Here is a 16,320-nt window from a genome sequence, read left to right as displayed (position 1 = left end):
CCCCATAAAAATATTAATGATATGTACTCCCTTTTGAATATTCTTTTCAATGAGATTAATAAGCTAGGTTTGACACAAATTGAAGATGCTCAAGTGGTGAGAAGAATACTTCAAGCTCTTCTTCAAAGTACAAGCTAATTATCTCCATCATCTATGGCAACCATGACATGAGTAAGATGACTCCTAGCTAAGTTCTAGGCAAGATCATTGCTCATGAGATGACTATGAATATGAGGGTTGGAGCTTGTACCTCATCCGACACCAAAAACCTTGTTCTCATAAGCAAGCAAGCTCGATACCAACATACGAAGGCAAGGATGAGGAGATAAGAGCAAGGGTCAAGCTTAAGCGAAAATGATGGTGATCAAGATGAAGAGAGCGATGAAGAGAATGATCAAAGTACCTCCAGAGATGAAAAAAATTAATCCTAAGATGGCCAAGCTTATGTTACAAGTAGAGAAGAATATTAAGAGGATTAATGCCAAGATTGATTATCTAATCTCCTTAAAAGACTTGGTCAAAACAATTAATCATATCAAGAAAGAGAAGAAGCCCATGAACAAGGAGACAAAAGCAAGAAGCAAAACATTCGCAAGCATAGAAAGCGGGTGAGCGATGATGAAGAATTGAGTTCAAGTGATAAACTCACTATCCTCTCCTCCAAGAGAAGCTCTTTTTCAAGGCCGTCATCATGCAAGTCATCATCGCGCAAGTATATGCTCAAAGGTATAGATAGCAATGTAAGTGATGTAAGTGATGATAAATCCGATGATGATTTCTCTTCCCATGAAGAACTTCTTGATTTGATCAATGAGCAACAAAGGACCTTAAAAAAATAAGCTAAATAACTTAGAAAATTCAATGCCATTAATGACATTAATGCTACCTTTGTTTCTAATTATGAACAATTATTGAACAAATTCAATTTACTAAACAAAGAGTATGAAAAGCTTAAGGCTAAATTTAAGTGTATTGAATCTTAAACTAAAGTTCCTTTGAAGCAATCTACATCTCTCTTTAATTTAAAATCTAAGGTAGATGCTTTCATTTCTTGTGATGATTTGATTGATTTATCTAGCTCACACATTTGCAATGAGATATTAATTGAGAATGTTGTTGTAAAAATATCTAATAAACTCATTGCATAAGAGAATGATGAGCTTAAGAAAGAAGTGGAGAAGCTCAAGAGGGACTTGGCAAGATTAAAAGGCAAGAACTATGTCTAACCTCCTCAAGATAACCATACTACCATAGTGAAGAAGCTTGCGTAGGGGTTCACCATGATATGCTTCAAGTTCCTTAAAGAAGGCCACAAGTCCTTCTAATACAAGCAAGATAAGAAGAAGATTAAAGAGAAGAAGAAAATCATGAATCTCTCCAACAAGACCTTCAACATCTACACCAATCTCAACTATAAGACCAAGATCAAGAACAACCACTACAATATTAAGAAGAAGAAGAATTACAAAGTGGTTGCAAAAACGGTTGGGAGAAATGACCGGGTATTTGGGTGCCCAAGGAAGTCATCACCAACATGAAGGTGCCCCAATCGGTTTGAGTTCCAAAGAAAACTTGAAGTCCACAAGTCAGCTCGGGGAATTGGAGACTTGGCTCATAAGATGAAGTGAATGTTCAAGCGAAGAAGCCAAGTGTATAAGATTAGGCGTATTAATGAAGATCGTGATCATCAAATACCCAAATCTCCATCCAAAGGTAAAAGAGGTAATGGAGCTAGATGCAAAATCTTTCAATTATTGTAGGTCATGTGCATTACGTAGAATTGCAATGCCTCGATTCAACTTATTGCAATGTCTAGTGTAGATTTTTCATGGTAGGTTGCTTGTGTTTATCTCTTTCTTATGAGCAAACTACATGATTTATCAGTTGCATGTTACTTATATGGCACTAGTTCTACAATTGGTATCTTTTATGTTCTATGAACCAATCTATAGGATGTCCTCCTCATTGTTATCAATAACAAGTGCATATCTCTCACAAGTATTCAACACTTGCATGCACACATTTAGAGGAAGTATATCCTATGTGTTATAATTTTGAGACTAACATGTGTTGCTAGATATATCTTTTTAGTCTCATGGAGCAATCAACACGTCCCTAGAGGTATGTAATGCTTAAAGGCTTCAATTGGTATAATTATCAATCTATTTATCATTTAAGCTATCTTCATACATGATATGACTTAAACTTTCTACCTCTACTTATTATCTAGATGTGCATATATTGTTATATTTCCACAAGTAGTATTCATAAGTGAGTCGTATTATATGTATACACACATATAGGAGAGTTTAGATTATATCATGTGAACTTCATGAATTATGATCCTTGTTTGTCCTTTTCAATTGATATCAATATCTTTTATCCTTACAATTAGTATATCTATTAAATTGGTATCTGTCGGTGTATCGGGAACCAGGGGTCCCTGAGTCCCGAGGCCAGGCCAGCCATCCGCCACGTGTCGCCATCCCGCGAGGTCCCTCCTGCGGGGTGAGGAAAGTTCAAGTCCTGGGAGAAGATGCTCGAGGCCACAGTCCCTGGTTCCCGAGCACCCCAGTTCCCCGATGATCCGTAAAGTCTAAGTTCTGGGAAGAAAGTGCTCGGGGAAGTGCTCGGTCACCCCTGAGCACCCTAGTCCCCCGATGATTAGAAGAGCTAAGTTCCGGGAGAGAGTGCTCGGGGACTGCGTGCGGCAGCCCCCGAGAGCTCGGTTCCCCGAGGGTCAGTGTGAAAGTGCTCGGGAGAGAGTGCTCGGGGCTGCATGTGGCCGGGTGAAAATCCACCCTGCCCTCGGCCTCGCCGGAGACATGAAACCTGACCAACTTGCTTTTATTATTTAGTCCTTACAAATTCACAAATCACAAATCAGAATTCAGAAGGCACAACTAGCTCTTTCATAAGCTTACAAAGTCACAGTTCACAAGTAGATAACAATTCACAACTTCACAAGTCTCAACTACGATAACTAAGCTAGATAATTAGATAAAGATAACATTGTCCAAAAGCTCACAATCACTATGATAACCAAGCTAGATAATTGGATTGTTTGGCTCTTGCACACCCTTACAAAATATGATTTCCAGAAACTCCGAAACAAAAGAAACACATGCATGAATCATGATGCATTCATCAGGTTGTTCCACAGCTTGTAAGGGTAGCGGAAAGTGTATCTAGCCTCTAAGTGTGATTTTGGTAATTAATGATAATATTTATGGATGAACAATATTGTTAAGAATTGTTAGTAGGTTGTTCCATAGGTGATGCATAGAGAAGAGATATGCATCAAGATGAATAAGCTCTAGGTGATGCTCGGATAAGTGATGATAATACCTATAGAATAACAATTCTGTTGAGAATTGTTATTAGGTTATTCCATAGGATATGCATAAGAAATAAAATATGGATTCATTGGAGAATGATATAAGATAAAAAGAAATGCATTATTGTCATTGAGCTCTTAATGATGCTTATGAGAAGAAGGAGAAGCTCAAGAAGATCGGCGATATGCGTGAAGGCTAAGTCACTTATGGAGACTGAGTGGCTAAAAGTACAAGATTGTCAATTACGTTTTATGAATTAATCCATAGGCTTTGTGCTTGAGAGTGAGTTGGGGTTAGGTTCCATAAGAAGTAATGAGTTTAATTAAGATATTCAATACGCCATGTTGGAAGAGCAAGATCAAGATAAGCTTAGTGGACAACTTTCATGCTTGAATGCTTATAGTTCATGCCTCGGTGGTGAACAAAGTGAAGAACGTGAAGATGCCAAATACGAAGTGGCTTTTTTATGATAAGACGGTGAAAGACAAGCAATACTCGAGTGCGATCCATCCGATGGTGAAGGGCAAGCAAATGGCTTGGTGCCGAAGGACTAATGCGGTGGTGAAGTATGAATGAAGGCTTTGCGCCAATGGACCATGATGTCGTGGGAAGCTATGTGTGATTCGCATCAATCACATGAATATCAAGAAAGGAAGCGGGGATGAACATCGTCATCATGCTTAAGTGAAGAGTTGATGACAAGCTTTGAAGAGTTACGAGAAGCATCGTGACCTGGATGATGTGTTCGTCAAGTCCGATGGGATTGCTCAAGGCAAAAATATAACTAGAATATATTTTCTAGTTTTGTCGGTCTCAAGGAGTTTGGTGGGAGACTGGGTTATAGGTATGCCGCACTGTCAAGAGGTGCTGTCGAAAGCGTTGCTCTATTATTGTGTCGAGTGATCAAACCATGTGCTTAGTGCGAGATGAGTTTATGTTAAGAGTCCGCTTTAGGAGTTTGGTACTAAAAGTGTGAAACTAACTGAGATGGGTTTCATAGTATTTCTAGTTTGATACTATGCCTTTGAGATCATAATTTTTGTTGGGATAGGTAGCCCTTTGAATAAGCTTTCTGTAGAGTCTAAAATAGTTGAAATCGGACTTCGAGATCAAACATTATTGCCGTTTTTCAAAAGGTCGGTTATGCTAAACTTGGAAGTTTTGGGTTAGATCCGGAAGTTCCGGTAGCCGGAACCTCTAGATAAGCTCCGGGCAAGAGTGCTTACGGTTTGGATTTTTTAGTTTAACCCAGAAGTTTTGGATTGATCCGGAACCTCAAAATTCTAGTTTCCTACATCGGAACCTCTGGATTATTTCTGGATTGTGGTTTTTGGGTGCTCTTAGTGTACGGACTTGGTAGTTCTGGATGGGTTTGGAACTTCTAGATTCTTGTGATCTTTATCCGGACCATTCAGATGGATCATTTTGGGGTCCTCTGTTGCCTTGGTCTCGTGCCAACTTGGAAGTTTCGAGTTATACCAGGAAAATCCGGGTTAGGCCAGAAAGCTATGTAACAACTATTTTTCGACCGTTGAGATTTTTGGGACCCAGAAGTTTCGGGTTGTACCCGAAAGTTTCGGGTTGTGTAGAATCTGCCCAACAACTAGTTTTTTGAGAGTGTGGTATAAATACCCCTTGTCCTCCTAGCATGAAGGAGATTACTTGGATGGCTTTGTGCTAGTGGTTTGAGGTGTTTTGAACTTGGTTTTTCATCTTTGAGTGCTCCCTCTCCCTCTCTAACAAGATTTAGTGAGAATCAAGCCTTGGTGGCTTAATGAGTAGAGAGAGAGGTGCGAGAGGGTGTGGTGCTTTGGTAGCCCATGGATTACCGCATAAGTTCCATGTGTTTGAGCACTTGGCGTTGATCGTATGCCAGTTTGGGAGTTTGTTACTCTTGAAGCTTAGAGCTCCTAGGCGGCTAGACATCGCCGGCCAGTACCTAAGGTTGTGGTGTGCCGTGAGAAGTTTGTGAAGACTTGAATTTTGTCTCCACAAGAAAAAAAATCAAGAGTAAAAGTCCAAGCTCAAATGTGACTGAGCTTGGTTGAAAAAATGGTTGAAAGAGATTTGACTCAAGTGTTACAGAGCCTATAGCGACAATAATCATATTAGACCATGATTGTGATTTTGGTGATTAATGACAACATAGTCAATGAGACTAATATATTTGTTTAGAATATATGTTAGTAGGTCTCATGATAAAGTTGGACTGAATTGGAAAAGTTACAGGAAGATTTGCATCATCGGATGGTCCAGTGCTCTGGGTGTTGAACTCACCGGAGCATATTTGGCAAAATAGAGAGAGGCTTGATGACCTCACCCGAAGGTCCGGTGATCAGAGAAGATACACACCGGAGCATTTTGTCCAGAGAAGGTTGCAGCCATTGAAGTTTAAGATCAAAGCACCGGATAGTCTTGTGATCAATGTGTTGCACACACCGGATAATGAACAGTGCAAAGAGGCAGAACGAAGTTCAACACAACGGATGGTTCGGTGATGAAGGTTGTGCACACCGGAGTATTATTTCCAGAGAGGCTTGCATTGGCTCGGTTGATTGAAGCCAACTCACCAGATAGTCCGGTGATGAAGTGATGTGCACCGAATACTTACACCGGAGTAATTTACATAGAGAAGAAGAAAAAGGCTTGGATGGCTCAAGATAACTCACTGGATAGTCTGGGTGATAGAGATGAAGTATACACCGGAGTGTCCGGTATTCACAGAGGCTTTAGTGGGGTTCCAACGGCTAGCTTGTGAGAGTGTACTCATCTAATGATTCAGTGTTAGTACTATTGTTCTTAACGGATTATCCGGTGTTAACAACTTTTTTTAGTTGTTGGGTTAACGGCTAGTGCGCAAGTTTTAGACTATAAATATCCACCCACTGGGCCATTTGAAGGTGCTAGAGTCCAGAGAAGTTTATGTATACCTGAGAACACATCCAAGCCACCAAAGTGCTCAAAGTGATCATTCAATGGGATTAAGCACACCATTAGAGAGTGATTAGTGCTTATAAGCCTAGAGAGAATGTTGCTAGGTGATTGTTACCTAGAGAGTAGATCAAGGTGTAATCCAACCTTATACCAAGTGGTATGCCGACACCTTGAAGTCTTGGTGACTCGTCGGCAAGTTTGTTTACCCTTCAACTTGGTGTGGAGCGGTGGCAAGGTGATTGTGCGTGGACACAGAGACTCTTACCTTGGTGGCTCAAGCTCCAAAGTGATCATGACCGCAAGTAACCAGAAGAGAGGCTAGTGGTGAGACCTTGCCTTAGTGGTTTGGTGGATCGTCCGGGTGGAGGCCTTGTCTTTGTGACTTGGTGGCTCAAGAGCCTTGACCGGGTGTCGACTGGAAGCATATCCTTTATGGAGCTCCAACGCTACTTGAGGTTCCTATGTCTCTGTTGAGGGGCTCAGTCATACTTGAGACAATCTCTTTCAACTCTTTCCCTCACCAAGCTCGATCACACTTGAGCTTGGACTTTCACTCTTAATTTCTTCCCTTACGAAGGTGAAATCTAAGCCTTCATAAACTTCTTGCAGCACACCATAACCTTAGGTGCTTACCGGTGACGCCTAGCCATATAAGCTCCAAGCTTCAAGAGTAACAAACGTGACAACGAACTTCTTGCCGATGAACTCGAGTGCTCGAGAATGGAGTTCAGCTCACTTGCACTCAATATTTCAATCTTTCAACCTAACTCATTTTTCTTCTCAAATCTCATACTAAATCGGAGAGGTGAGAGCTCTAATAGCTTTGACTTTGAGTATTTTTTGGAGGCACCATCACTTCTAAAAGGAGGGGGTGAGGGGGTATTTATACCCAACACCCAAAATTTAGCCATTAAAGCCAACAAATAGCACAATTCGGAATTTCCGGATTACTCGAGTTAGACCCACCCAAGGACCCCCTATCTGGATCAAGTTCGGAACCTCCGAACTGATCACAGAATCTAGAACTTTTGGATTGAAACTTCAAACCATGATAGAGAACTCCAAACTGGATGTCATCCGGAACATCCGGAACTTACGGAATAGCAGAGCTGGCATCTGAAAAACGACGATAACTTTTGATCCGGATATCCGATTTTGATGATTTTGGACTCTACGAAAAGCTTATTCATAGGGCTACCTATCCCACCAGAAAACATGATCTCAAACATATTGCATCAAAATTCATAACACTTTGAAACTTGATTCGAACACTTCCACATTTTCAGCACTGGACTCCTAAAACAAACCCAAGTTGAAAACAGGTTCCCGGTGCTCGTGAGTATTTTGTGTCTCTCACTTTTGGGTTTGTTAGATACTCTTGAGCACTGAGGTATGTCAAAATGTTCTACATTTCATCCCTCTAATAGTGCGGCACACCTATACTCAAATTCAAATATAAGACTAGTTTGAACTCATGAGCCTTTGAATACCTCCAAATACTGCTTCTTTCTTTCAAACCTTGAGGGTTGCTAACGTTCATATAATATTCACTCAATCTCTTCTTTATTCTTAATGTTATTAGTGTGAATCACTCATAGCTTCTCATGGGCTCGCATAGTCCATTGGTGTAAAACTTTCACTCACTCTTCACCACCGCATTAGTCCTTCGGCGTCAAGCCTTTTGATTACCCTTCACCACTGGATGGTCCATTGCAGCCGAGCATCGCTTGCACTTCACCGTCTTGCTATAGAAAACCACTTTGTATCCAACATCTTTGATTAATTCACTTCATCATATATGGACTTCAATCTTTGTTCTTCACTCTTGGCAAATTGGATATCTCAATTTAACTCATGTCTTTTTATAGATCCTAACCCCAACTCACTCTTAAGCATAAAACACATGTGTTAGTCTATAAAACTTTATTGACAATTTTATACCTTAAGTTACTTAATCTTCACAAGTAACTTGGCATTCATGCTTATTGTCAATATCCTTGAGCTTCTTCTTCTTCTTCTTCTTCTCATGAGCATCACCTATATCTTTGATCTTCATGGCATTCCTCAATAAATCCATGTCTTATCACTTATACATCTCTTATGGAATAACCTACTAACAATTTTCAACAATATTGTTAGTCTATAGGTATTATCATTAGTTTACCTGAGTATTATTTAAAGCTTATTCATCTTGATGTATATCTTTCATCCATGTATCACCTATGAAACAACCTAATAACAATTCCTAACAACATTGTTAGTCCATACATATTGTCATTAATTACCAAAACTACACTTAGAGACTAGATGCATTTTCACCAGCTCAACTCCAACCACCCTAGAGCCCCCAGAGAGCACGGTGAGCATCCTCAGTGTCTTCTCTAGCTTTCCCAGCCCTCTTGTTAATCTCTTTGAGCCCCCACTGGTCCGACGCCATGTACAACGCCTCTGTCGCTCATCTTCTCCATCGTCGGTCACTGGTAGAGCCCAAATTCGTACTGAGGAAAAGGAAAGGAGCACCTCGCATTGCTTGGATGGAAAGCCCAAAACTAGAGGAAGGAAATGCACCCATCAATTGATGAAAATGGAGAATAGAAACCCGAGATCACCCCTGGATTCTCTCTGGTCGCAGAACCAAAACCGACCTCGGCACCTCTGAGCTATAAAAGGACCCCCAAACCCCCTCATTTGCATCCCAAAGCCCTCCGCCAGTTGTTCCTTTGAAATCCCGAGCTCCATCGCCGCCTAGGAGCTCTGTCGCTGAGCTCCCGCCTCCGCCGCATCCCCTCATCGTTGCCAAGCCACCTCATTGCCCTCCAATGCCAACACGTCCTCCAAATGGAGTCGTCATCACCCCAGGATGATTTTTCTCCGCTTATCATCAGGTTCTGAGCCATACTGCATCGTCTCCGCCTCTCTCTGACAAGTCTGTGCCACCCCGGGCTGTCGTCGAGTCGCTCCAAGCCGTCCCGACGTCAACGTGTACCCCCAATGGGTTCACCATCGCCCGACGACCTTGCTTTGCCGCTCGCCGTTGCCATTCGACCACTGGAGCCCAACTCCATCGAGATCTCGTGGCTGTGCTACCATGCCCAGCCGCCGTCGATGCCATCCCAAGCAGAAGAGAGGAGAAGGTAAAGCCCCACCGTTCGATCTGAAGTCAACTACTAGGATAGATCGCCACACATACCTCTTCAGCCGAGCCTAATCAGCAACTCTTAATCCGCGTCAGCAGCCACGTCAATGTGCTGCGTCTGCGAAATGCTACCAACAAGGCCGGTTGAGTTGTCACCATATAGGACGAAACCACCATTAAAATCGGTTAAGGAGGTAAATTATATCGGTCTAAATATTTTACGGGGTAAAATATCTGGTTTTGTGGTTGAGCGAAAAAATGGACTTGGACAATAGTTAAGGAGGCAAATGGACTTTTTTCCAATAAAAAATCTTTCAAATTCAAATGGGCCGAGTCGTATAACCAGGCCTAGCATCAATTGAAATGGGCCGATCAACATGTGCGGTACGTGATACAGGCCCCTTTGGTTGTAGGCTTAGAAATAAAAACCGTTCACTTCTCAGCCTAGCCTGATCCCAAAACAACAAACGGACAACAAAGCCCATCAAGCCGGACGCTGGCTTACAAATAGGACCAATCATGGATCAGCCCAGATACTAACCCAAATATATTCTCTATTATTTATTATATAAAACACGAGAGGTTCCGTGCTAGTTCCTCCCATACTCTATTATTATATAATAAAAATATCTAAAATCTAAATAATTTACTTATTTTTATCATTCATTCTCATCCTTAAACCTTCCAACCTCGTTACCAGTTACGAATATAAAATCCGTTTTACTAATAAAAATAAAATAAAATTAGAAAAGAAATTAGCAGGTAATCTTCTCGTATTTTTATGATCCTAGATATTGCTCTCCATATATTCGTTCGGTGGTACTATTATGGTATATCCATATTTTCATACTTTAAGTTTATGATAAATACTACTATATTTAATATTATATTTTTATTCTAAAACATAAACATTTAACTATTTTTCTTAAAACACCATTACAAACTGTAAACGCGCGTATATATTTACACTATTATACATATATATTCACATAACTTTTACTGACCATCAGAGGTATAGAAGTTGAATATTAACGAATTCACCGTAGACGCTTTGCTATTCACAGTCACGTTGCCGACCATAAAAAGGTTCCGTCTCGTTGAAACGCAGAAGAAGCAAGTTTAAGATTGAACCTGGGTAGGAGAAATACAAACCCAATTTGCAAATTTAAGATTGAGCCTGCTGGGTAGGAGAAATACAAACCCAATTTGACAAGCGCACCCCGACCCAAAAAAAATAAAATAAGCAAAACACAGTCATCCGGAGCAAAGCAACGCGAACCAGAAATATCTCCTTCGCTTTTGCGCTTTTGCACTTTTCCCCACACTCCACGCCACCCCCTTCCCGAGCCGGCGATGGCGATGGCTGGGGCTGGCGGCGAGGCGGAGCGGGTGGCGGCGCTGCTGCGCAGGATAACGGGGGAGGGCGGGTTCGCGTTCGTCGCCTCCGCGGAGAAGGCGGCAGCTGGGGACCTCCGGGCGGCGGAGGCGGCGCGGGAGATGGCGTGGGAGCAGCTGCACTCGGGGCCGTGGAGCGAGGTGGGCGCCGCGTGGAGGGACGCATACGCGCTCGCCTGCCTACACGTGGCGCGGCTCCGCGTCCGCGGCGGGGCAGGCGGCGAACGGCCCGCTGCGCTCCGGGCACTCGACATGGGGCTCATCATGGGGGGAAGCCTCCTCCGCGCCGACCTCGAGGCCGCCGTCGCACGCATCTCTGCTGAACCGTGTGGCGGCGGCGGCGGCGCGGAGGCCGTCGATGAGGAGGACGAGAGGTGGAGGGAGGGGCTCGACAGGAACCGAGACATCGCAGATGTGAGATCGCTACTGCCTTCGTAAGGTTTCGTGTTTGTGTATGTGCTTATCTGTGTCGATGTTTGTCTAAATCTGAATCGCGCCAAACTTTTGGGGGCTTGTTGTAGTATGCCGACTTTCCATTTAAGTGCACTATAATGTTAGGGAAACAATTGACTTGCTTAGAGAGAGTTGAGCTTGTTTCTGTGAAAATTAACTGCAACTAAATCAGTCACGCAACATTTTTAATAGAATGAGTGCAAAATGATGGGTTACATTGTGAATATTTGGACATAGCTACGATCAATCCTATAAAAAGATCCAGTCGGGCGACGGCACGCAGGCACGGTGCGGCGCATGTGTCGGCCTCTGATCCCGCACTACTGCGGCCGAATCCACGGCCGAGGATGGCGCACGCGGGAGGACGGGAGTCCGGGTCAGATCCGTTGGCCGGTAGGGGGAGCTGATGACAGGACAAGCCAGGGGCGACCCCGACGGAATCGGCTGGCAAAGGGGTTGGACGCAGGGCGGAGCCGGCGACGTGTAGGCATGGATCCGCCCGATAATGATGTAGGCGGGGGAGCTGGCAGCAGGGGCGACCCCGTGAGGGCGTCCACTGTAGATCTAATCATGATCGTGCCGGATGAGAGAGAGAGAGAGAGAGAATATATCAGGATGAGTTAAGTCGTCCAAAAAAAGAAAACCTAGCTCTGATACTATGATAGGAATAACAACTTGTATTCAATGGTAACCCATGTGAGCAATATATAGAGTACATGAGGAAAAACCTAAACTAGGGTATTACCATAATACCCTTGACTATTATACCCTTAACAAAGTTAAGCTAAATCATACCAAAAGTTGTGGGGCTATTTTTCATGGAAAGATCAATGCAGGCTGTATTGAATGGAATTTGTTTCTACGATTAATCCATTGCTTAGTTGTTTTTTGAATTTGTTGTTTGGAACTTTGGATCGATTTATAATTCATTGGTTTTGTTTCAGGCCCTCAAAATTCTGCCGGCACAGTCTTTATCTTGCAAGAAAGTCGAGAGGCGATCATGTATTTCCTTGGAGGAGTTTATATGTAATTATTTTTTACACGAGTCCCCTGTTATAATCAGTGGCACCATCGATCATTGGCCTGCAAGGACAAAATGGAAGGACATTAAATACCTCAAGAAGATTGCTGGAGATCGGACTGTTCCTGTTGAAGTAAATGCTTCTCTTTACACTTAATGTTGAAAGACTATGGAAACAGGCTGTTTGTATTTGATTAACTTAATTTCAATGTCTTCTCTTTGAGTGAGTATGTGAGTACTATTTTTTTCACTATACAAATGCATCTAAGAGATCAAAGAAATAAATTGTAAAACTCATATCCATGCCCTTTTAAGCTAATATAGTGCAAATAAGTGTATCTAAACATGATACTCAATACTATTACTTGTTTGTATAAGCTGTTTACATTGGAATTTTATCTCAAGCACGCCTGTTGTCAAGTAGCATTAAGTTTATCTTAAAAAAAATAGCATTAAGTAACAGTAGCACAGATTCTATCCTGCATTTGTCTTTGCATTGTATTAGTCAACACTGTGTAAATTGACTTTACCATATGTGCAATATTGAGATATGTAACACCGAGCTTTTGCCTTGGAAATCGAAACACTGTGTAAATTGGAGTTCTTTTAAACCTCTCTTCACATATGTTCATTTCATTTTCAGCACCATGTTAAAGCTCCAGCTGTACAAACTTATTTTGTTGAAAGAATTTGGTAATGTGATACATGTCCTTTTAACATGTTTAATTAGCTTTACTTTGCTATTAATCTTTTTTTTCCATATTTCTTGAACCATGCTAAATATCTAACTATTGCACGCAATGGAACCAATCTTCCTAAAAATGTGAGTGGAGTTTTAAATCTATGTAGTGTTGTTCCATAAACGCAATATCTGAAGGACTGAAAATGCTAGTTATTAAACTGCAATGCACTAGGATATTCCAACTCACGAGAAACACATGTTTTCTTGAATTTTGTAACAGTTGATTGCTTCTTACTGATTTAAGACTGCTGGTTAACTGAAGAAACAGAGCAAACCTTTTTTTCCTTGTATTGATTGTGCAATGATTATTTTCAGTGCACTTATGAAATTGATTCTTGCCAGGTTGGAAAAAATTATGTGTGTAGTGAGTGGAAGCAGGAGCTTATCACGTTTTCTCAGTTCCTTGAGAGGATGTGGTCAACTGGTTGTCCATCGAACTTGACATATCTAGCTCAGCATCCATTGTTTGAGCAGGTAGCCAATCTGTCATTGTTGATTCTCTAGTAGATTGCCTTTGTTCAGTTGTAGATTTTACTTCATAAGATTGGACAGATAAAAGAGCTCAGTGAAGACATAATGGTTCCTGACTACTGTTATGCTGGTGGAGGTGAACTCCAATCACTTAATGCTTGGTTTGGTCCACATGGGACAGTGACACCATTGCACCACGACCCACATCACAACATCTTAGCTCAGGTATAGCATGTGTACTCATTTTTCCTTGTTGGTTCCAGTGTCAGTTAAAAACTAGTGTACCTGTAATTTGAATTTTGCTCTATGAACAAATGTCAACTTTTTAAGCCATAGTTTTGCAAGGAGATATCTCCAATCATTTACTTGGCAACTATATGGTGAAAATATCTTGTAATATAACAGTTTTCTGTTATCTAACTATGTTAACAAGTGGTCTTGGTTTTGTTTTAGTTATCAGTTAGTATACAAGTAGCTTTGCCAATTTGGTCTCTCATGCATTTGAATTAGGTGTTATCTCAATGTGACAACAATATGAGTCCTCAGAATGGTCAGATCGTTAAGTTGGCCATAAACACTGCTTACCTTTCATAATTAAATACCGGGTAAAGATATTGGCGAATGGCTTTTGCTGGTGGCTGCCTGGTTCAGTGGTTCTAGATGTTTGTAGCTTAACATTTTCTCATAACTGTTAGCAGTTTCTTTATCTAAATTTATCAGCAGTTATTGGTTGACACTTGTTAGTTTCTCTTTTACAGGTCTTGGGCAGGAAGTATATTAGACTCTATCCTGCTTCCATAACTGAGGACTTGTATCCACACACAGAAACTATGCTGAGCAATACTAGTCAGGTACGTGTAATCTGTTCAAGTAGATATGTCTTTTGAATGAAAGACATTGTTGCAAATCATCATGATGTTACATATAGTTTTGGCAGTTAAAGATTCGAAATGCTGAATTTTCGGATTTTCATTGTTAATACTCTCTTCTCAATAAGTATGATATTGCAAACTGGGCCTACTTGCTAGTGCATTTTGATGGCCTAAATTAGAAAAGTTTCCATGCTCCCCTCTCCAGGTCATTACCTTTTCTCTTCACCTGTGTCTCAGCATTTTGTTTCCTGAAATTTGTTTTTTTTTTGTTTTTCTATTTCGGTACCTGTTGTGATCAGCCTCTGACAGCCCTGGTAGTTAGATTAATATGAAGATACTATGTTTGGTAGCCAATCTGTTATTACTTTTCTAGGACTGCTCATTATTATTGCTCCTTATGGACTATGGTCCATTTATCCACATAATTCTTATTCCAAAATTAATTCATTTTACTCAATGTAGTTAAAATGCACTTTTGTTGTGCTAATAAATGTCTATGTAGGTAGATCTTGATAACATCGATTTGAAGGAGTTCCCTAAGGCAGAGAGCCTGGGCTTCATGGATTGTATATTGGAGGAGGGTGACCTGCTTTACATTCCACCAAAATGGTGGCACTACGTTAGATCTCTCTCTACCAGTTTCTCCGTTAGCTTTTGGTGGCGTGCAACAGTTCAACCTTCAGGGGGTTCATAGCGTCATTCTTTTTTATCTCCCACATATCAGAATCAGATTGCAGAAGCTAAAGAAACCTGACAGGATCCTTCGTTTCAGGTGACATCTGCTATTGAATGGATGTAGGCATGCTATTACAGATATGCATTGTTAGTTTCACCATAGCGATTCAATTATTGAATTGCTTATATACCTCTTGTAACGCTGTTCATACTTCGTTGTGTTACCCTCTGTTGCTTGAAAGTTGATGTCGAAAGGGTCCAGCATCGCCAGCTTCATTTTGTTTTGAAGGAAGTATATGGTCCAACGTGATTAAAGTAAGTATATGTTCCAACGTGATTAAAGTTTAACATAGAAGGTTGCCGTACTGTTGTGGCCAGCGGACTTGTAACCAACCAAAGACAGTTTCGCATTTGCTGTACGAAGAGCCCAGTTGCACATCACTTGCCTGCCTGTAATCACAGGCATTGCTTGTATTCGGTGACCTGTACATGAAGTTTCATGTGTAGCGATGTGCAGGCTTGCCTATGAGTTCATGACATGGTTAACATGTAGTAAGTGCTTGAACAAGTGCACAGCGTGTTCAGAATTTCATATGGGATGTGAACGTGGCGTGAGAAACGGCCACCAGGTTCTGATTATGCCCTGGGCTTGGTGAAGAGGCACACAGAGTGGCGCCTGAGCTCGTGAGCGTAGGCCTTGGCAGCGACGGCTGTCAGGACATTGCTAGGCTTGAGGTTGTTGTGCATGACCGGCGGCTCGTGCTTGGCGTGGAGGAATGTGAGTGTGTGCACCGCATGACGGCTGGCGAGCCGCTTGGGCCAGTTCAGGAACCTCCTTTGCGGCAGGCGGAGTCAGCTCGGAGAGTGTGCCCTGTAGGGAGCCCTGGGGTGTGTACTCGAAGACAAGGAGGAACGGGTGCTCCGCGGCGGAGATGATGGAATCGTAGGAGTAGCCGAGGAGGGAGTCCGGTAGCGAGGTGATGAGGTGGAGCTTGTGCGGCGACGCGCAGGTCTTGACGGTGGTAAGGGAGGCATTAGGGAAGGTGGCGAGGTAGATCGGCGAGGCAGTGCCACAATCGATGAGTCGGGAGGCATGGAACCTGCTCGCGGCATGGTGCGGCGTGCGATGGGAGTAGCGATGCAACAGGCTGATCGGCACAGGTGGTGGGGAGAACATGAGCGCGGGTTGTCATGTGCGATGAGGTGATGGGGATCACTCTCCCTTATCCTCTCTCCCCTCTCTGTGCTAGATGGGCATTCGGGCCAAAATAGAATTATTGTTA

At 42.2% G+C, this 16,320-nt stretch overlaps 1 protein-coding gene across 2 annotated transcripts; it reads left to right on the top strand.

The window, feature by feature from the left end:
* The first annotated feature begins 10,664 nt into the window (after window positions 1–10,664).
* LOC133897647 (lysine-specific demethylase JMJ30-like) lies at window positions 10,665–15,329 on the top strand. Of its 2 annotated transcripts, none has more exons than XM_062338441.1 (6): window positions 10,665–11,217; window positions 12,201–12,410; window positions 13,362–13,493; window positions 13,572–13,715; window positions 14,249–14,341; window positions 14,869–15,116. In XM_062338441.1, exons 1-6 carry the CDS (start codon window positions 10,762–10,764, stop codon window positions 14,887–14,889), a joined length of 1,056 nt encoding a protein of 351 aa, XP_062194425.1. In that variant the 5' UTR covers window positions 10,665–10,761; the 3' UTR covers window positions 14,890–15,116. The 2 variants fall into 2 exon arrangements, with proteins under 2 accessions (XP_062194425.1, XP_062194424.1); XM_062338440.1 differs by having other exon boundaries at window positions 10,667–11,217; window positions 14,865–15,329.
* The last annotated feature ends 991 nt before the right edge of the window (window positions 15,330–16,320 follow it).

The sequence above is a fragment of the Phragmites australis genome, chromosome 17, assembly GCF_958298935.1.
Source record: "Phragmites australis chromosome 17, lpPhrAust1.1, whole genome shotgun sequence".
NCBI classification, from domain to species: Eukaryota; Viridiplantae; Streptophyta; class Magnoliopsida; order Poales; family Poaceae; genus Phragmites; species Phragmites australis.
This window is presented reverse-complemented; position numbering and strand designations above follow the sequence as displayed.